The sequence below is a fragment of the Lethenteron reissneri genome, chromosome 44 (genome assembly GCF_015708825.2).
Source record: "Lethenteron reissneri isolate LAM-NWPU_2019-01 chromosome 44, ASM1570882v1, whole genome shotgun sequence".
Lineage (NCBI taxonomy): Eukaryota > Metazoa > Chordata > Hyperoartia > Petromyzontiformes > Petromyzontidae > Lethenteron > Lethenteron reissneri.
Window position 1 is genome coordinate 7,723,264 of NC_083822.1, and position 21,548 is coordinate 7,744,811.

The following is a 21,548-nucleotide window of genomic DNA, read 5'->3' on the forward strand; positions in this document are numbered from 1 at the left end:
CGACAGCAGTAGCAGCTGCATTGTCAATGAAAATCATTATTATTCACAATTACGATCAATTGGTCAATCATCATCATCACCACTATAGGGTATAACCATGATTCATAACTATGCTAACAAATGAGTGCCACTTATTACGTGGGAATTTTATTATAAATTGGGCCAACCATTCAACGCAGCAGGATGCTCCTGACAAAATATATTTCTTCAAGAGTACAAACACAATCAATCCAGTTTTTTGTATAATTTTCATCAAATGCTTACGAGCATTATTAAAAAAACAACTCGCCATTGAGAATGTACAAACATTGAAATAACCCAATCATTCATACGCTCAAAAGTCGCGAGCTCACTTTTCACGGCACTCTTCACAAGACGTTCATTTTTCTTGGCCAAGAAAGAAACGGGTGGAGGGGGGAAAAAAACTATAAAACAAACTTTGTCTTTTTTTACTTTACTGGAAGTTACGTGAAAAATAGCGGGGTGAGTTCAGGCTCACGGGAGGTTTTTTTTTCTTTCAAAACGACTTTCCACCCCGCACGCTTGAATTATTGGATATGCTTGAACTGTGCACAGTAGCTTCTGGAAAGAAAGAAATGGAACGGTTTTGATTTATCCGATCTAATTTTTTTTCCTCTCTTGACATGAAAAATTTCACTCAACGAGCTCTGCGTGCAGGCTTTAACTTTTACACACGTGGGCGGAGGCCTTCATCCAGCAGTGGATTGACAAAAGGCACGCATTGGTATGTATGTTGAACTTCTTTCGCACCGCACGTAGCCAACCGTGCTTATCGGAAGTGTCGAGGAAGGACAACAAACTAAACACAAAACGCAGTTTTAACCTGTTCGCATTGCTCGCGATTGAGTCGTAGTGCGCTCGTGAGAACGTAAGAAAGGAATATTTGGGGGCGATTGTCCTGCTTTAAACAACTGGCGAAGTGACCGGCATTCAACTCATATTCATTACAGCCCTGAGCCAGCACTTTGGAAATTCCACATTACTGTGACGGGAGTTGATGCGACGCATTCACGGCAACCGCCGCTGACTTCCCACAAAAGCGGTACTCATTTTGGCTACAAAGACAAAGATTCCCCGTATAGCCGTAGCAGCAGACTTTTTGGGGCAAGTGCCGTTAGCGAGCACCTCTGAAGGCCGGCACGGTATCCAGAGGGGGTGGGTGGCCAGCACTACGCCTCACCACATTTGTTGTCTTCCCAGCTCACTATATTTACACACAACACAAGGTACTCATTTGAGACTGAGTCGACCTAGGGGATGCCCAGGATCGGTTCAGACAATCGTAACTGGTGTTGCCCCCCCCCCACCACCCCACCCCCGACGTGAGGAACTTAACAACTGAGTCAAACCACAATTGGGATGTGAACTCGTCATCTTGTGATCGAGTCACGCGCTGCTGCTGCTGTGCCACTCGGTGCGTCTAGAACAAGTCGGCACTCTATAATACGAAAATGCGTGCAGAGTTCAGATCACACGTTTTCTGAACCAAAGAGAATTGTGCTGGCCTCGGGCCCAGATTGAACTTGAGTCGCGTGACTGCTTTACGGCAAGCGGCATCTGTCCATTAACTCCCTATACAGCTCGACGTCTGTGCCACCCCCCCCCCCCCCCGCAAAAGCGAACATTATTAGCATGACCACCGCATTCACGCAGCCACCTCAAAGTAATCTGACACAGCAACCCGGCCATCATAGCACCCATCTACACAGGCAACACAGTGCCCAGTCACACAGTTAACACTGTGCCCATCCACCCAGCCACTCAATACCAAGACATCTACTCCAGCCAATACAGCATCCAGCCAATGCATGACCCATCTACCAAGTCAACACATCGACCATCCACCGAGACAAAACAGGACCCATCTATCCAGCCAACACATCACCGATCGACCCAACAAATGACCCATCCACATGGCTACCACATCAACCAGCCAAAACATTCACCCGTCAACTCACCCAGCCAACACGTCACGTTATCCAGCCAAAACAGCACCCACCCAACCAACACAGCACCCAGCCAACCAGCACAACACCCATCCACATAAGCAGTCGTCCGCAGAGTGTCCATCGCTGCGTCTTACCGTGTTTTATTGGTACAAGTGCAGAATACAAAAATTAAATACTCAAAACATTTGTATAAACTGAAAATGCCTTTTTTTTGTTATAAGCAATGCTTACATTTTCGTAGTGTCAATACAAAATAAACCCAAGACACGAAACAAAAATATAACGGAGAGAACCAAAAAAAAAACTAAAAAGTAGAACGGGGTTACGTTGTATGTACAGCAGCTGAGAGCCGATGCCGTCGGCGCCACCACCGCGGTTGTGATATTATGATTTCGTTTCGTGTCTTCAGATGGGGGGGGGGGCACATACGGGGCATGCATTTCGAATCTCGTTTCGGACCCAACGTGCCCCACGGCAAAGGTTCCAGCTCACGCAGGGTGCTCACCCTCCTCGGACGGACGGAGGTTTGCGTGACGGTGTGGAGAGCACCCCCACCCCCCCAAACCCTGTCCGGGGCGACCGCTTCCTCGCGTAGACGCTGGCCGAACGGACTCAGCTTGAGCGGGTCCCCGTCTGGAGGGCATTGCGTGTGCGTGGACATCGTGATTATTACCCGCAATAATAATGATGATGATGATGAAGAAACATAAATCCCACAAACGGGAGTCCGTTCTTGTTGTTGTTGTTGTTTTGTAACCGATTTGGCAGGAAACCTCCCGCCAGTATATTGGTCGTTGTTATTTACTCATTAAATACAGGTTTCATTTTTTTGTAAGGGTTTAACTTGTATTATTTTATTTTTCATAAAAAAAAATTTTACACGGGATGTCAGCTGCATGTGTTTTGTTTAGGGGGGGGAGGGGGGGGATGGAGTTTGTACAGGGCTTGGGAAATAAAAGTCGCGAGAAGCCTCTTCCATCAGTAGTGGCCGGTGGCGTTTGTTAGCGGTGACTCACAGAGACGTGCGGACCCCCCGCTCGTGGTGTCATCGCGCGTGCCCACCAACGCCGCCACCACCCACCCCCCACTACCCACCACCCCCCACGTAAGAGCGGTCAGAGTTAGCAGAGCGGCTACGATGTTGGGGTCATCATCACACGCGCACGTCCCAATCGCGTCACCGGCAATCGTCGTCGTCGTCATAACAAAGAGAGGGGGAACGACAACAAACAGAAATTCAGGTGAACCAGCACCATTTACGATTGCCTCTTCAAATCCGAGAGTTTCATTTTTTGTAATAATTATAATATTTTCTTAAACAAAATTAATTTCTTTCTTTTTTTTACAAGCGTTCGATTTTTTGAGCGTCTAATTTTCATTTTTTACATTTTTCTAAAACTGCTCAAACGTGGCGGTTTTCAACACTTCCAGTTTTTTTTTGTTTTTTTTACTCTTTGATAACAACAATAGCAATAGTAGTATTAGTAGTAATCATCATCATTAATCATCATCTCCGCAATAAATCATCAAGCGTCGTCATCCTCAACGGGGCTAGAATTTCAGCCGGGCTTTTTCCGTATCAGCAGCCTCCTCCCCCGCCCTCGCGCCAACAAAACATTTAACCGCACCCGGCACACCACATCAAGTATGCCCCATCACTACCTAGCCACGTGCTTCAAGTCCACCAGTGACTGAGAAAAAAAAATATTCAGTTGGGAAATTCAAGCCCCCGAAACATCATCATCATCTCCACCGTCGTCATCTTCGTCGCAATAAATCAACAGGTCGTCAAGTGGTCGGGGACGGCGTTAGGGTTAACCGACGCTTACAGCCGGGGGGGGGGGGGGTCATGGGAATCCGCCCGTGTCTATTGCCCCACTTTCTCCAGAGACGGTCGCGTTAACAGTGCATCATCACCCCCGTCATGTCGCCGGGCCCACGAGACCGCCCGCCGTTGCCGCCGCCGCTGCCGCCGCTGCTGTCCGAGGGGAGGAGGAACCTCGGGGCCCAATTAAAATAACAAAGAAAACGTCCCGATGGCTTTCGGGAGAGTTCGCAAATTTGCGCCTCGGCATAGCGGCGATCAGCCGTGGTGTGCGACGTGATGAACCTAAAAAATATATATACACACGCGCGCACACACACACACAGATATGCTCACTCGAAAATATATATAATCAGTGATCGGTGGTTGTTGACGATGCAACCCATAGAAATATATACACACGTACGTGGTTCGTAGCACGTCGCGCTAACCACAGCGCCACCGCTCCCGCCGCCCGCGTGCGGACGAACGACACCCGAGCGCAGCGGCTCGGGAAGCGAAACGATAAATTCGACGACGCTCATTTTGAAGGTTTGCACAGCAAACGCGCAGACGCTCCCAATACAGTATTGAACTTCCCTTTTAAACACAGCGCTCGTGATTGTGAACGCAAACCGTCGAGCACAGCCCGGCCCCTACCGGTACGGCGGCAATGACAGTCACAACAATGATAACGATCGTAATAATACATGTATGGATACCACGTGCTAGGGGACGACGGTAATCGAAACACTTGAGTTGTTTCCACGTTTGATTTATTTTACAAACCCGGGAGATGGACCGTGACAGCGGCAGCAGCAGTACCCGGCTATCGCCCCCTCGATCTCTCTCCTCCTCTTCTTTATTTTACACGCTGCGCAATTATCAGTCTGTTTCGTGGTGTGACGAGGGTCGACGGGCAAGCCACGGAACGACGACATACAACCGGTGTGTTCGAGCATTTTTACGCCAAGAGTCGGACACCTGCCAAACACAACGATAACATTTATGTACAAAGCGACGTTCAACTGGGGTTTACAGCGACGCGTCCGCAAAAGTTAACGGGAGGGAGGAGGGAAGGGGCAGGGGGATGGGGTTCAAGTCTCCCGAATCTCTAGCGAATCTTTCCCGACGAGCGTCCGCACACACGGAGGGTTCCGTCCGTCCGCCACGTCCGACGTTGGCGGCGAGGGCAGAGTCCGTCGATTGTTTTCTGATTGTCGCACTCCCAATCGCGCTATTGAAGAAAGCAGCGGGCGGCAGTGAAGAAGTGCTGTTTTTCAACCGTCTCATCGTCCTCCTCCTCTCATCGACATCTTCCTCCACCACCTCACCCCCCTCCTCCCTACAAAATCATCCACTCATGTCCCCTCCCCAAAAAGCAATTAACCCAAGAATAATACAAAATTACCCGATCACCCCACCACCAGACTTTCGTTCCACACCGCAACCACCGCCTTCGTCAAACTCGCAGGCAATGGACACGGCGGCCCGCGTGAAAACGGTTTCCTTGGGCGTTCAGCACCAGTGCGACCCCAGGGAGGGGGGGGGGGGGTCTCCAGTAGTTGACGGTTTCAACTTTAGCAGCTTCTCGGAAGGTGCTTTGGTATTCGAATAAAAGTAGTCGACTTAACAAGAGAGGGTCGGGCTCAGGTTCGCGCCCGCTCGCCCGCTCGCCTGCCCGCCCGCCCAACCGCCGGCAAAAAATAAAACCCCGGCGGGAGGGCCAACGCATCATGAGGTCGCCAGTCTTCTCGTATTTACAATGTTTCTTAAAAAAAAACGAATCAAAGGATTAAAGTAAGCGTTCTTTGTGATTCCACGTGTCGGTCTAAATCGACGTTTCGCGGTTTTCGTCGTAATTCTGTTTTCAGTGCCACAAAAGCACCAGTGGGACCTCTCCGATCCACAGTCCGCGCGGTAGTCCTCGATAGAATACAAAATAAAAGTCCCGCCGCCGCAAGCGACAAACACTTCTTTCTGCCGGCGGTCGTCGTTCCGCAGGCAAGAAGTTAAATATCCACGGGTCAGCCTAGGTCGGGTCCTCGTGTATCAACGCACTCACGCGCAATCGTCCACAACCCTATAAATGAAACAAAACAAAAATCGACTAACGATGTGTCGACGAATTCAACGAACAAACTGCGACGCAGCGAACACGTGGCTCTGACGAACAAAGGTGGCAGCCCAATGCGCCTTGATCTGGGGGCTTTCTGCCGAGGCTGTGACAGGACCCGCGCAGTGCACCTGTGACCTTGTGTTACGGGCGGCTTCGGCAAGTGCGAGTCCAGGGGTGCGTTGGGAGCGTCAGTGCTACCACTAAGGTGGAAAGTAAAAAGCTAAAACTTACACAAATATATTAATGTTGAATAAGAACGACTGCGCTAAACTCTACGTGCCATTTACATCAGCCCTACTTGCTTGTTGGCTTTTTTAATACTACTTTGTGAATTAATTGCGTGAGATAATAATGATTACAACATTGAGCACGAAATTGTAAGACATTTTCCGCAAAATAATCGCGGTGATGGTGATTCTCTCGGTGAAACATCAGCAAGTAAAAATAGAAAATTTTAATTGCAAATGATTAACATTTTAAAAAATACCTTGAAACACTTTAAGGGCACCTTGTCAAACAGCACTTGTACAAAACGATGGTGAAAAAAAGCCACCATTAATGTCGTTACGTATCCGCATTGAACTGAAAATAAAAATAAATAGAAAAAAAATTACCGTTCAAAGATGACGGAATATAAAACGTAGGCGCGAGTGTGATGAGCAAAGAGCAAAAAAAAATCATCAATCTGCCAGCCAATGTGGCCCAGATGGCACGACACATCTCAGCACTGAAGAGAGAGGTGGCCAAGGTGCCAGGGGGGAGAGTGAGGAGGTAGGGGGCTAGGGTCAGGTTCAGTGGGAGGACTTGTACTAGCTTCCACAGTTGGCTGCTTGGTTAGGATGATAGTTCAGGGATTAAAACGCATTTGACAAGCTTGTGTTGGTCAGTGCGAGTACGAGTACAAATGGATGGCTGGTTGGCTCGTTGCTAAGGGCCATCGGATGATGCTACTTAGTACCAGTGGCTGATCGGCACATTGTCTAGGCTCAGCCAGCGCAGGTGCTAGTAACTAGCAGCTGGTTGGCTCGCCAATTAGGGTCACGGCGCAAGCTCCACCATTCCATCGTCCAGCTTCGCTTCCCAAGGTCGTCGTCACCATCGCCGCCCTTTTGGTATTCATCAGCACTTCCGGCGTTTTCGTTACATCCCAGAAGGGAGGGGGGTTTTGGGGGTTGGGGGGGGGGTCAGCAGAGGATGGGCAGCCCCCGCGTGTCGAGCAGCACGCCGGCCGTGGGGTCGTAGGAGCCGGCGAGGTAGTAGAGGTCGTCGTCGCGCTGGTGACGCTTGCTGCCGCGCGTCATCTGCTCGTACTGGCACAGGCTCACCACCTGGCAGCGGTGCGAGATGGTCTGCACGTCGTTCTCGTCGGCGTGCTCCGACTGGTAGAGGGCGCGCTGGCAGGGCGACGGCAGTGGTGGCGGGTGGGAGAGGAAGGGGCGGGGGAGGTGGTGGTGATGATCGTGGTAGTGGTGGCGTCGTTGATGATAGATAGATAAACGGATAGTGATAATAATGGCGGTGGTGAAGATGTTGTTGATGGAGGGAGGAGAAAGGTGGTAGTGTGTAGATCGGACGGTGATGGTAATTGGTTATGATGACGATGTTGGTAATGATTATGATGATGATGATAATGTTGATGTTTGATTCCAGGAGAGGGAAAGGTTGGTGAATGGGACACAAAGGGAACAGGGAGAGAGAAAAGGACAATATAATTAAATGACCTGTCAATCACGTGCATTTTCTTTAACTCAAGAGACAAGGATGGGTCTCATTTGCAAGTGTGAGCTGGGACATCAGTCTGCCAGTTTAGGGGGGGACGATCGCTACGCTTTGTCTCCAATTCAGTATTTTGTGGTGTAATAAAAACAAAATTCGCAAAATTTGGACCCTGACGTCAGCACGCGATGGCCACTGTGCGACCTACAATCAAAATACGAAAATCATTGGAAAAATCAGTCGACGCATCGCAAGCAGGACTCTCATGAACAATATACAGTGTTCATTTAAGGCTGATTCGATCCATAGCAGGCCCTGACCTGCTTTTGATATCACCAACCACTGATGCTGGTGGGGGAATTGAAATCAAGATGCCGGGTTCATAGCGCAGTGCGCTACCATCCCCACTCAGCAACCAAGAGTGGTAATATATACGTAAAATGTATTTAGTTTAACTCGTAAAGAAAAGTTACATAAAGAAGACACGAAAAAAAACGTCCCCGCAAAACGCGAAGACGCGTCGCACATTTTCATTAAAACAAATAAAAGAAATGCCGCGGCCGAAGACTCCGCACGTCGCGACGGGACGAGTGCGGGTCCAAGGTCGCCGTGCGGGGGTCTACTTCGCCCCCCACCCCCCAAACGATAAACACCGCGGGGGGAACTTGATATTTTATTTGCGATTCGTCCGATACCGAACAATCCGAACACAATCTCTCCATTCGTCAATGGGCGCACAATCTCAGTGAATTTTCTCGCCGAATATTGGCTGTGAATCTGCAGAGAAAAAAAATATATAAAAGAATATATATTGCTCAGACAGAGACGAGTCACACTTTCAGTATTTTTTCTCACTCTCTCTATCGTCATCGGTAAGCATCTACGTGGGTGGAGCGGTGGTGCAAGCGGTTAGCGCACTGCACTGTGACGCCCTGGGACCCGAGTTCGATTCCTGGCCATGGCTAACACGAGTAGCAGGCGATGTTTAAACCAGTCCTGCGCCTCTCCATAACCCGTACCACTCAAGAGTGTGGTGGAGTATGGTCATGGGGAGGCCTTCATCCAGCAGTGGATTGGCAAAGTGTCTATCTATATCATCATCATTAAAATCCTTGATCGATCCACTGCTGGATGAAGGACTCCCCAGCCCGCCTCCATCTCTCACGGTCTCACACGACGCAACCATTCACCGAGCTCCTGCGCACGAGCTGGTTTCAGCGCTCCATCTCCGCGGTAGCCGCACCCCTCTCTGCCACTCCGTCGCGAGCAAAGCCCCCCCCCCCCCCCCAACGGTCAATACGAACGCCTCTACACTCCACGCGCGTTCCATTAACCCGTGCGTCGCTCCGTCTCTCGGCGTAATCCCTCGCGTGCGCGCGCGCCTCTCCCCGCCGCGCCCCTTTGCGCGTGCAGCAGATGCCGCGAGGAGACAAATTACATGGGTTTTTTTTTGTTCCATGCGTTTTTTTTTGCGAGACGGGGTGGGGGGTGGGGGGAAGGAAAGGAAAGCAAGCGACGGAATCATGAGCCGAGCACAGAAACGGCGGTTTGCCAAGTAATACGGCGGTAAGGGGCCGTCTCAGATTCGCGCTAAATTGCCTGCTCAAGTGAGCTTCGCTCGCCCCCCCCCCTCTCAAATACAAATCTTGTCCAAAACACAATGGCTCTCCTGAGAGGGGAAGCGAGGTAAGGGAGGGGCGGGGAGGGGGGTGGTTGAGAGGGAATAATAGGGGGGAGGGGAGGCAGAGGGGTGGTTCGGGGAGGGAAGGCCCATATTAAGTCTGTCAGTCTATGCATCTCTATATGTAAGTCTAGATGTGGGTCCCTGTGTGAGTCCGTGGGTCTCTTTGTGAGTATAAGGGTCTCTATGCGGGTCGATGGGTCTCTATGTGATTTGATGGGTGTATGTGAGTAGCCGCTGCCGGCGTACGCCAGTGTCTCCGTGAATCCACGTGTCCCGAGAGGGACCTGCCACTTTGCGTGCGTGTCATTACGTGCTCCATCTCAACCAAATTATCCAGGTGAATCAGTTTAATAACATACGTAAAAAAAAGAAAAAATCGCTCTTTGAAATTCGGCCAGTTCCTTTGATTCCTCAGCGTCTGCACTCGGGAGGGATCCAAAGTGCTCGCGTAAAACGGCACGCGTGCCAGGAGCACGACAACGAAACTAACACAACCGTCCGGTCGACACGGACAAAACTTCCTTCGCCAAAGAAGCGCCTAACCGGGGATTTTCACGAAGGTTCTCCACACCGAGCCTTGGCTTCACATTCTGGGCAAAGCGCTGACCCCACCAAAACAACAGCAACAGCAACAACAATAAAACACGCGCACACGTGAGCCCCCTCCGGGCCAGCCGCTTGCTTCGTTTACAACAACGACGACGGCTGCTCGCGATGGCGGCGGCTGCGCCAACCCCCATTGGAGGTGGGGGGAGGGTGCCCGGGGCAGCCGCCCCCCCACCCCCCCACCCCCACACCGGGCATTGCTTCTCCGCACCGCCTCCTCCCCCACGGCTACTAGGAGCGCCGGCGATCGTACCTTGCCGTCGGCCGGCTTCTTGCCCAGGCGCGTCTCCTCGGGGTGGTAGAACCACTTGACGCGCACCACCATGTGGCTGCCCCACGACTCCCACATGCTCTCGATGCGCCCCACGTAGGGCAGGTTGGGCCGCCCGGCCGAGAGGAAGACGGCGCAGTCCCCCAGGCGGATCGTCTCCTTGCCGCGCACCACCGCCTTGTAGAACAGCTTGCGCGCCTTGCCCTTGACGCCACGCCGCTGCGGGGGTGGGGCGGTGGAGGTGGGGGCGGGGGAGCGGGAGTTGCGGCGGTGAGCGTTCCGAGACGGAAAATTGTAGAGGACACGGGATATTGTCAAGAACTTGGTTTGGTTATTTGATTTTTACATACGCTTTTTATTGATGTTATAAAAATAAATCTTTTTCCAAATAAAGTTCTGTTATCATTTGGTGTATAAGCAAGAGGAGGGTGCTGTTCTGCAACTGATTGGCCTCCAATAGAGGTGGTTAAAATGACCGAGCTACATCGCGTGGAAATGATGGGACACGTGCACATGAGATGATCCACCGTCAGAAATGAAACAGGTGAAATATTTAAATGAAAACATTACAAATATACCAACTACGCTGGAAAAAAAAAAAGACGAAAAACCCCGGCGACCCGAGTTCGATTCCCGCTCACGGGGCACCGACACCGGCGACGGTTATCAGAGCGTTGACGTTGTTCTGATCGATTTTAAAATCGAATAAATTCGACGTCGCAATATTCCGCTCCTCGTGACGACACAGCCCCCTGGGTTGTAACGGTCAGCACACTGGGCTTGCGACCCGGAAGTCGCCGGTTCGATTCCATCCTCCTGGCACGCCAGTTGAATCAACGGTGGAATTGTACCGTCACCACCACCACCACCGAGCGTCACGATCATCACCATGAGCGAGCAGCGGCATGCTGCTCGTCACCGCCGCGGCTCACCTGCGTGGGTTTTCCCGACCACTTCCACAGCTGTCTGACGGGGAGGAAGGCGGCGATCTTGGGCCGGTTCTCCACGGACGGGAGGCGCTCGCGACGTCCCCCTCCCGGGGGCTCCCTGCTGGGGGCCCCCCCCGACGCTCGGCCCTCTCGCCTCGAGACTCCCCGCTGCCTCGCTCCACTGTCAAGGGCACACCCAGCAGCAGCAGCAGCAGGGTGAGTGAGTGAGTGGGTGGGCGAGTGAACGATTGAGTGGGATGGAGAGTGAGTGGGTGAGCAGGTGAGTGAGTGAGTAGGTGAGTGAATTGGTGGGTGAGTGGGTGAGTGAGTGGGTTGGAAAGTGAGTGAGTGGGTGAGGGAGTAGGTGAGTGAGTTAGTGGGTGAGTGGGTGAGTGAGTGGGTTAGAAAGTGAGTGGGTGAGTGAGTTAGTGGATGAGTGGGTGGGTGGACGAGTGGGCGAGTGGGTGGGTGGTTGCGTGAGTGAGTGAGTGAGTGGGCGAGTGAGTGACGTGAACTTTTATAATAATAGCATTATATAATTGAAGCTGACGTTTCATTGTGTCAAAGCCGTGTTAAGCATGCTCAAGCACAAACTATCATTGGGAAGTGCTCTTCTGCAGTGAAAAATCACAGCCCACTGTTGACCTCCCTCTATTGCTGACCCTCCCAAAAAGTGGTACTGATTTTAATGACCCCGGAGAGATGATGGCCAAAGTTGGGCATGCATGTGAGTAGCCGCGTGTGCGTGCGTGCATTACAGCTAGCGACGATTTGAGGTCACACAATCCGGGGTCGCGAACCTCACCCTGTTTTGGGTTTCGACTTGGCCGCTATTGTCGATGTTGCTGCCGCGCCCACCTCATCGGCTCCACCTCCTCCACCACCTCCTCCTCCTCCACCACCACTGGTAGGTCCACCGCCTCCTCCTCCTCCACCGCCACCAGGGGTGGAGTTGGCGTCAGCCATCTGCCGGGCCGAGCTCTGCGGCTGCGACAACGCCGGCCCCACCTCCCCGCGGCCACCGTCATCATCATCGTCGTCGTCCTCCTCGTCATCGTCGTCATCCTCGTCATCGACATCTTCCAAGTCCACGTCGTCGTCCCCGTCCTCCTCCTCTTCCATCTCCTCTCCCTCAGACGGCGAGTCCGACCCGGAGCTGTAAGACGAGTCGTCCCCCTCGGACGACGAGGACGACGAGGATGACGAGGATGACGACGACGACGTCGACGACGAGTTGGATGCCGAGGACGACGAGGTGTTGGACGAGGTGTTGGACGAGGTGGAGGACGAGGTGTTGGAGCGAGACGCAAAGGGCGCCGCCGCCGCCACCGCCGACGGCTCGGTCCTGGCCCTCGTCGCCGCCGTTGCCGGGGTGACCGACGACGTCGCCGCCGTTGCCGGGGTAACCGCCGCCGTTGTCGCCGCCGCCGCCGTCGACGTCGTCGCCGCGGCGACCGCGCGACCGCCGCCGTCGTCCGTGTCCGAGTCGGAGGAACTCTCGGAGCTCTCGCTGCGCCCGCCGCTCTCGCTTTCGCTGAATGCTCGCCCCTCGGTCCGCGCGCGGGACGACGAGGTGGACGACGACGACGAAGACGCCGCCGCCGCGGCCGCCGCCCCTTGTGCTTGCGCCACCCTCTCATCGTCAGCGCCGCCGCCACCGCCGCCGCCATATTTTCCAAACCCGTACACAGCCGCGCCAGCGGGCAGCTTGGGGAGCGCCACCCGCACCGACTTGGCGGGGATCTCCGACGGTAGCGGGGTCACGGACGGGGTCAGCGGGCTGCCCACCGGCCCCGCGCCTGCTTTGGTGCCGGCGCCGCTGCTTCCGCTGAACGTCGGCGCCGGCGTCACCTGCCCCGCGGGAGCGCCGTTGCCTCCGCCGCCGCTCCCCGATCGTCCCAGATCGCCGGAGGCCAGCTTGCGCCCCTCTTGCATCATCAGCGCCTTCGTCTTCTTGTTCTTCGGGAAGATGACGCCCTCCTGGTCCAGCTTGATGAGAACTTCCTGCTCGGCCTTGCGCTTGTTGCCGTTGCCGCCGGCGCCGCCGCCGTTGGCGCTGCTGCCTCCGCTACCGCCGGCTCCCCCGGCCGTCGCCGACCCGGCCTTGACCGGCGATGGCGCCGGCATGCCGCCGTCCTTGCTACGGGCGGCGGCCCTCGGCTGCTGGGCGCCGGGGCTGGGGAGGTAGGAGAGGAACGGGTTCCCGCAGCTCCCCTCGCCGCCGCCGTCGGCGCTCCGCGTGAAAGACGCCAGCGAGAACATCGACGAGCCCTGTGGCGGCGTCGACGTCGACGAGGAGGAGGAGGTAGGGGAGGCGATGGCGTGAGTCGCTGCTGGCGCCTGCCTCTGCTGCTGCTGCTGGTGCTGCTGCTGCTGCGGCTGTCCCAGGCCGACCGGGTTTGCCGACGCCGCCTTGGACTTGGGCCGCTTCGGCTTTGGCGCCGGCGTGTCGGCGCGGCCGGCAAATGGCCCCGCTGCTTTGGGCTTGGCGCTGCGCGTCCGCGTGGGCTGCCGCGGCCGGTGGGGTTTGAGCGCCAGCGGGGGTTGCTGCTGCTGTGCGGAGGGTCCGAGTCTCGACGCGGGTTTCTCGTCGATGTTGCCGGTGATGACGTCATCGTCGTCGTCGTCATCGTCGTCGTCGTCAGTCCTCCGACAGGTCCGTGTCCGCAGCCATGGCGACCAGGAGGTCGGCAGGCAGGGTGTCCTTCCGCGGTGGTTTGACTGTGGCAGGGGGAAATGAGGGAGGCACGCGGCTCAGTGCACGAGGCGACAGCGGCTTGGCACAGGTGCAGAACAATGCAAACGCAGGTGCAATATGACGCAACACAGTAAAGTGAAGGATACAGCAATGAATGTGAAAAGATAAAGGAACGGGAGAGAGAAGAGAGAAGAGAAAAAACGGGGAATGAGAGGAAAAGGATGGACAAGGAATGGAGAAATGGGAGCAGAGGGTCAGGAAAGATGAGGATGAGGGAGGCTACACCAGGGCCTCGACGCTGCTCCTCTGTGCTGCACGGAGGAGCGGCGTCTGTTCTCACAGCAGGCGGCGCCAGGGAGAGGGGAGGGGTTCAGAGTGGGCGTGGCCACACAGAAGCCACGCGGTTTACGGGAGGCTTGATTTGACGCACTAAGGATAAGCGCCGAGTCGTGACGCGTGGGGCGAACGACGCGGCGACTCACCGCGCTTGCCGCCCTTCACCGCCGCTCTCGCCGTCTTGACGCCCCGCGCTTTGCCCTTGGCGCCTGAGTGGGCAGCGGCGTTGCCCGTGGAGGAGGGGTGGGCCCCGTCCATGGCCCCCTCCCCGGTGGCCACCCTGCGGGCACGCCGCGGGTCCCTGCTGTGCAGGAGCAGGGCGGGCGCGGGCTCCGTGCCTGCGCGGAGACGCACGGAGACGCACGGCACGGCGGGTCAGCGCACCGACACCGCACGGCACGCCCCGCTGCGTCGCACTGGCACACCGCACGTCACGCCCCGCTGTATCACACCGCACCAAAACCAAACGCCACTCTCCGCTGCAGCAACACACCGCACCACACACGCACCGCACCACGCTACTAAAGCATGTCGGAACACAGCGCCGCTCCGTGCCACGCCCGAGAGAGACGCCCGCCTTTGACAACTCACGTCGCATGGCATCATGGTACACTCAATACCATACCACAGCCTACTCCCCCAATCTCTCTCTACTCCATCTCTCTCTACACCGCCATCTCTTTCTCTACTACCCCATCTCTCTCTCTACTCCCCCATCTCTCTTTCTACCACCCCATCTCTCTCTCTACTCCCCCATCTCTCTTTCTACCACCCCATCTCTCTCTACCACCCCATCTCTCTCTCTACTCCCCCATCTCTCTCTGCTCCCCTGTGGACTCCCCTGAGTGCCAGGGGCTGAGCGTGTGCTCGGACCAGCAGTGACATTTACACGGAGACAGTGAGTGAGATGGGAGCTGACCGGCCGGCACGGGGCTGGAGGCGCCGGGGAGGTGGAGAGACGGAGACACACGGGGAAGAGGGGGGGAGGGGGAGGAGGCAGGGGAGAGGTGGGGGTGGCATGTTTGTTGGTCGTTCTGCGAGTGTGTATTAGTGTATGGGTATGTATATGAACGAGTGTGGTGAGTGTGTATTAGTGTATGGGAATGTATATGAATGAATGTAAGTGTACATGAGCGTATGGGCATATATATGAATGAGTGTTTATGAGCATATGGGCGTGTGTCCAGTGGGTGCGTGCGCAGTGGGTGCGTGTCAAGCGGGCGTACACAGTAGTGCGTGCAGGTGCGTGCGTGCGTCTTACATGTGACCGTGTAGGCGGGAGGCAGGAGCCGGACGTCTGTGATGGCGATCTTGCCCGTGTCGCCGTCGTCAAACTCGATCGCGATCAGACTCGACGAGTCGCACGCTCGGGGGGTTCCTGCGCCAGGGGTCACGGTGGGCGGGGGGAGGGGGTGTAGGGGGAGGAGGATGAGCCGAGTTAGGCACAGAGGTACAATTCAACAATGGATCGTTAGCCGTGCCTGAGAATCGAACTCGGACAAACAGGATTGTAGGGCGGTGTGGCTATGCATCTACGTATTATCTATCCACGGACGCATGTATCTATGCAAGTGTCTCATCAATCCATCTAGGCGTGCGCGTGTGTGTGCGTGTGTGTGTGCGTGTGTGCGTGCGTGCGTGTGTGCGTGCGTGCTGTGCGTGCGTGCGTGTGTGTGCGTGTGTGTGCGTGCGTGTGTGTTTGCGCGTGTGTGCGTGTGTGTGCGTGTGTGTGCGCGTGTGTGCGTGTGTGTGCGTGTGTGTGTGTGTGCGTGTGTGTGTGTGTGCGCGTGTGTGTGCTTATGGGGAGTGGTAGTGTAGCGGTTAGCGCTCTGCACTATGAACCTGGCGGCCAGTGTTAGATTCCTGCTCATGGCCAACACCAGTGACGATTATGTGAACCGGTCAGGGGCCTCCCTTAGGTCGACTCAGCTTCAAATGAGCACCTAGGTGTGGTGTGTAAACCTCACAACTGGGGAGACAAAGGCGGCCGGGCGTGGTGTTCGCCACCCACCCGCTCTTGTGCCATGCCGGCCTTCATAGGTGCTCACTAACAGCACTTGCCCCAACAGTACGCAAAGGCTACATGGGGCATCTTTGTCTTAGGGTGCCCACTCACCGCGCACCACCGTGCCCGGGTAGAGGAACGGGCACTTGGGGTTCCAGTAGGCACACACGCGCGCGCCCTCCGGCAGCAGCTGCCTCGATGGTGGCTTCACGTCCAGGATCTGTGGGGTCACGCACGCACGCACGCGGGTGTCAACACGTGATCACAGGTTGCGTGGGAACGATTGAGAGTGTAACCGGACGGGCAGCGGGGTACGTCACGCCATTGAACGTGCGCTTCGTTCGAGAGCGCGTGCGCGCAATCGTTGCTATCGTCGTCATCGTCGTCATCGTCGTCATCGTCATCGCGCGTGATCAGCCATTATCTCTCCGCTGTTGGATGAAGGCCACCCCAAACCGTCGCGCCATCTCCCACTGTCTTAACCGCACGCGCGCAACAAATGCCGTCGATGATATCTAACCGGCAGTGATGACGGAGCGGTGTGCTCTATCGCGCAACGAGCCAGTGTGTGTGTGGGCGTGCGCAGCGGCGATCGGGAGACGGGCACGACCCGCATGCCGAGCCGAAAACCAAAAACAACGAAAAGTTAATACCACCGCGCCAAAGCCGATTTGGCTTCCGCAGCGAGCAAAGGGCGAGCGATCAAGCGCAATGCGGCACGGCGCTTGACTGATGAGCCCGTGCATGACAGGTACGGGGCCCCTAAAGAGTAAGAGCCCCCCCCCTCAGCCAGCCCATGAGACAACAGGGCCCCCCCCCCAACGCCCCCCACCCGCACTCTACCCAGCAGCCACTACCAAATGAACCCCCGCCCCCTCATGAATTGTAGATCTGCGATGAGAGGCTCTCGCCGTAGCGCTGTGTGGCAGAGCCACACTCCTTGGGCACGCACGGACGCCACTCAGCGCGGAGGAGAGATAACGGCGATGATTCGTGTTGTTTTTTTCCTCTCTGTGCGTGCGTGCCGACGTTTAGCGCGCAACGGTGGCGAGCTAGAATGCCGCCCCCCCCCCCCCCCCGGCAATTTCCGGCTCTCGCCACTGCCGGAAGGGCCCTCCCTGCGCCACTCTCGAGGGAGCTCCGGAGGGCCACTCTCGTCGAGAGTATTCGGGGCCACGGCACTTCCGCGCTTGGCCGGACGTCGTTTGCCCGAAGAGGTGGGAGCAGCCCGCGCCTCACCTCACCGTACGCCAGCTGCCGATCCGTCGGCAAACACCGCCGCGCTCGCCCGGTTAGTGCGCAGTGGGGGATGGAATCGAAATAGAACCGGCGACATCCGGCATTGCTGCCCGTGCCGCCGCGCGACGGACCATTGCTACGCCGCCAGGGCAAGCGGCCGATGCACAACGACGCAACTGGCCGCTCGGCCGCTCGGCGACACCATGACGAGTGCTCACCCGTGCGGCGCGTTCGTGCGAATGAACAAAACAAACAACGACAGGAACAACTCGGGGGTCCACGGCGGAAATTCACTTCTGCCCCGCCGCACGAGGAATCGCCGCGAGGATTCCTCCAAAGCCCCGTGGACGCCGGTGGTGTCAAAATAAAAAAATAAAAACGCAACCAACTCACATTGAGATTACACACAAAAAAGCCGGGGGGTAGTGGGGGGGGTGGTGGTGGGGGGGTGGTGGGAGGGGTGGTGGGGTGAGTCGTGGGGGAGGTGGTGGGGGGGGTGGTGGTGGGGAGGCGAGGTGGAATGAATTGAATAAATTAATAAAAGTCAAATGAAAAAATAAAAAATAAGGATGTCACAGAGACCCTCGGGGTGGTGACAGGAAACGTTATCTCAGAGACGCAGGCGACACCGCCACTGAGCCCGGTGCCTCTCCCGGCGTGTGCTTGTATGTGCGTGGGTGTGTGTGTGTGTGTTGCGTGTGTGCATGGGTGGGTGTGTGTGTGTGTCTGCGTGTGTGCGTGTGCGTGTATGTGTCTGCGTGTGTGTGTGCGTGTCTGCGTGTGTGTGTGTATCTGCGTGTGTGTGCGTGTCTGCATGTGTGTGTGGGTGTGTCTGCTAACAGCACTTTCCACAACAATCTGTGTGTCTGTGAGTGGGTGTTTATGTGGGGAGCGGTGGGGAGCGGTAGTGTAGCGGTTAGCGCGCTGCGCCATGAACCCGACGATCCGGGTTCGATTCCCACTCATGGCCAACACCAGTGACGATTATCAGAACCGGTCCTGGGCCTCCCCTAGGTCGACTCAGCCTCAAATGAGTACCTGGTGCATTGTTTAAACATCGCCACTGGGGAGACAAAGGTGGTCCGGCGTGGTGTTGGCCACCCACCCCCTCGTGTGTCGTGCCGGCCTTCATAGGTGCTCACTCACAGCACTTGCCCCAATAGTCTGTTAAGGTTATATGAGGGTTCTTTGTCTTTGTTTGCACCTAGTCTGGCACAAGCACTACGGTGATGTCACCGTTACTTGGTGGCGAATGGCGGCTGCTGTAGCTGTTGCAGACGTGTATGTGAATGCTTGGCTGTGTGTTATGTGCGTCTCTGTGCACCTGTTCATGTGCACAAGTGTGTAAGTGAACATGTCTGTCTGTCTGTGCGTGCGTGTACGTCTTGTTGTCTATGTACGTGTGTGTGTGTGCGCATATCTACGCACGTCTTTGTATTTACGCGTGCGTTTGCGTGCTCTTTCCCGTGCGCATTTTTGCGCGCGTATTCGTGTTTTTCGCACGCATGCACGTGCGTGCGTCCGCGCGTCCATCCGCGCTTGCGTGTGTGCGTGCGTGCACGGGTTCGTCCGTGCGCGTGGGTGCGCTGTGCGTGCACATGACCCACCGCTTCCTGCAGCAGTTGCTCGAGCGGGTAGACGTGGGGCCTGTTTCCCCTCTCGCCGTCGACCACCACGCCGTAACTGCCGCGGACACAGACACACACACACACAGACGTCGCGACGCGTTAACACGCGAGCACATAACAGACAGGCGCGTTGGCTTCTTTAGCCAGCGGGCTCCGTGCCTGGGTTCGTAGTTTGGCTGGGCGATGACTGGGTAAGTTGACGGGGATGACTTGCTGGTCCGTGCACTGGGTGGCTGGATGGCTGGACGAACAGTTGGTTGAGTATTTTGGTAGATTACTGGGTGGCTGACTGTTTGGGACATGGGCTGGGTGGGTAGCGGTAGCGTAGTGGTTAGCACCCGACGCGACGGCTCCATTGACCCGAGTTCGATTCCCGCTCACGACTAATATCAGTGGCCATCCTCTAGGTCAACTCAGCTTCAAATGAGTACCTCGTGACGTGAGTGAGCATCTGCACCGGGTAGGCAAAGGCGGCCCGGGCGTCGTGTTGGCCACCTATCCCCTGGTGTGCCATGTTGGCCTTCAGAGGTGCTCGCTAGCAGCACTTTCCCCAACAGTCCGTTAAAGGCTACGTGGAGGATATTTGTCTACATCATTGTGCGTACAAAGACAAAGATCCCCCCGTATAGCCTGGAATGGATTACTGGGGCAAGTGCTGTTAGCGAGCACCTATGGAGGCTGTCACAGCACACGAGGGGGTAGGTGGCGAAAACCACGCCCGGCCGCCTTTTTAAGCCCAGTGGCGATGTTTACACACCGCAGTCGATCTAGGTGAGACCCATGACCGGTTCAGATAATCCTCACCGTTGTTGGCCGTGAGCAGGAATCTAACACGGGCCGCCAGGTTCCTAGCGCAGAGCGCTAACCGCGTACACACACACACACGTGCGTACACACACACCCACGCGTGCGTACACACACACACCCACGCGTGCGTACACACACACACCCGCGCGTGCGTACACACACACACACGCGCGTGCCTACACACACACACCCATGCGTGTGTACACCCACACGCGTGCCTACACACACACACCCACGCGTGCGTACACACACACACGCGCGTGCCTACACACACACACCCATGCGTGTGTACACCCACACGCGTGCCTACACACACACACCCACGCGTGCGTACACACACACACGCGCGTGCCTACACACACACACCCATGCGTGTGTACACCCACATGCGTGCCTACACACACACACCCACGCGTGCGTACACACACACACGCGCGTGCGTACACACACACACCCATGCGTGTGTACACCCACACGCGTGCCTACACACACACACCCACGCGTGCGTACACACACACACGCGCGTGCGTACACACACACCCACACGCGTCCTCACATGTCAGGAGGCTGAATGGCTCGCACGGTGCCCGGGTGGAGCAGCTCGTCCTCCATGGGGATGAGGATGCGGAGTCCATCCCGCACGTCGCAGCGCTCCAGGCAGCAGCGCGGGGGCTCTGGGGGGGGGGGAGGGTGGTCAGCAGGTGAAGGAGAGGGCAGTTTAATCATCTTGAAACTTTTCCCTCCTTTATGTGTGTGCGCACATAGTGTAGCCGTGAGCACTATGAACCCAGCGAGCCGAGTTCGATTGCTGCTCACGGCCAACGCCGGTGAGGATTATCTGAACCAATACCGGGCCTTCCTGAGGTCGACTCAGCCACAAATGAGTACCTGGTGCGGTGTGTAAACATCAAGACTGGGGAGACAAAGGACGGCCGGGAGTGGTGCTGGCCACCCACCAACTCGTGTGTCGTGCTGGCCTCCGTGGGTGCTCGTTAACAGCACTTGCCCCAACAGTCAGCTAAGGCTATATGGGAGATCTTTGTCTTTTGTGCATGTATGTTCGTCCTAACCCCCCCACCCCCACCATATTGCCCACATGTGCGGGCGCTCACCAGGCGTGTGCGGGCGCTCGCGCAGACGGATGAGCGGCACCTCGTCCTCCTCGTCCGAGAACGAGGTGGCGCTGCCCCCCCCTCCGCCGCTCCCCCCGCCGCCGGGGGTGGTGAATCCGAACGGTCGCGCCGCCGCCGCAGTCGCGCCGGTGGCGCCGGTGGCGCCGCCGGCGGCGAGCCCGTCCGGAACGGTCGCTCGCGCCCCTCCCGCTTGGCTCACGCCAACGCCGGTGCCGCCGCCGCCGCCACCGCCGGAGCTGCCGGTGCCACTGCCGCCACCGCCGCCGGGACCAACGCTGCCGCCGACGCCGACGCCGCACGGCCCGACCCCCGCGCCTCCTCCTCCCCCTCCGCTCGGTCCGACCGGACGGATGCAAGCGCCGCTGGTGGGGGCCGTGCGGCTCACCTGCCGTGAGATGGCGAGGGAGGTGCAAGAGGAGGGAGCTGTGGTGAAATGGCAGCGTGTCGCGGCGAGTCACCCGCGGACAGACCGGGTGACTTGCGACGGAGTGACTCTGACTTGGACTCTGAGCTGAGCTAAGCAGCTCAAGACCGCCAGCAGTGCTGGCAGCTATAGGAGATCGTCATTGCAGAGAGTTACAGAGAGAATCATAGGCCACAGCC

The 21,548-nt window shown here is 56.5% G+C and overlaps 1 protein-coding gene across 1 annotated transcript in view; it reads right to left on the minus strand.

Moving 5' to 3' along the window:
• Window positions 1–1,965: 1,965 nt before the first annotated feature.
• The window catches only part of LOC133353449 (trinucleotide repeat-containing gene 18 protein-like), a 130,577-nt gene continuing 110,994 nt past the window's right edge, over window positions 1,966–21,548 (minus strand). Inside the window, exons 22-31 of the mRNA XM_061569712.1 lie at window positions 20,925–21,330; window positions 20,369–20,486; window positions 18,985–19,060; window positions 16,250–16,358; window positions 15,395–15,511; window positions 14,280–14,471; window positions 11,905–13,852; window positions 11,103–11,280; window positions 10,153–10,389; window positions 1,966–7,287 (exon numbers count right to left, since the gene is read on the minus strand). Of these exons, the coding sequence (XP_061425696.1) occupies window positions 7,078–7,287; window positions 10,153–10,389; window positions 11,103–11,280; window positions 11,905–13,852; window positions 14,280–14,471; window positions 15,395–15,511; window positions 16,250–16,358; window positions 18,985–19,060; window positions 20,369–20,486; window positions 20,925–21,330 (3,591 nt within the window). The 3' untranslated portion in view covers window positions 1,966–7,077. The remainder of the gene's footprint in view (window positions 7,288–10,152; window positions 10,390–11,102; window positions 11,281–11,904; window positions 13,853–14,279; window positions 14,472–15,394; window positions 15,512–16,249; window positions 16,359–18,984; window positions 19,061–20,368; window positions 20,487–20,924; window positions 21,331–21,548) is intronic.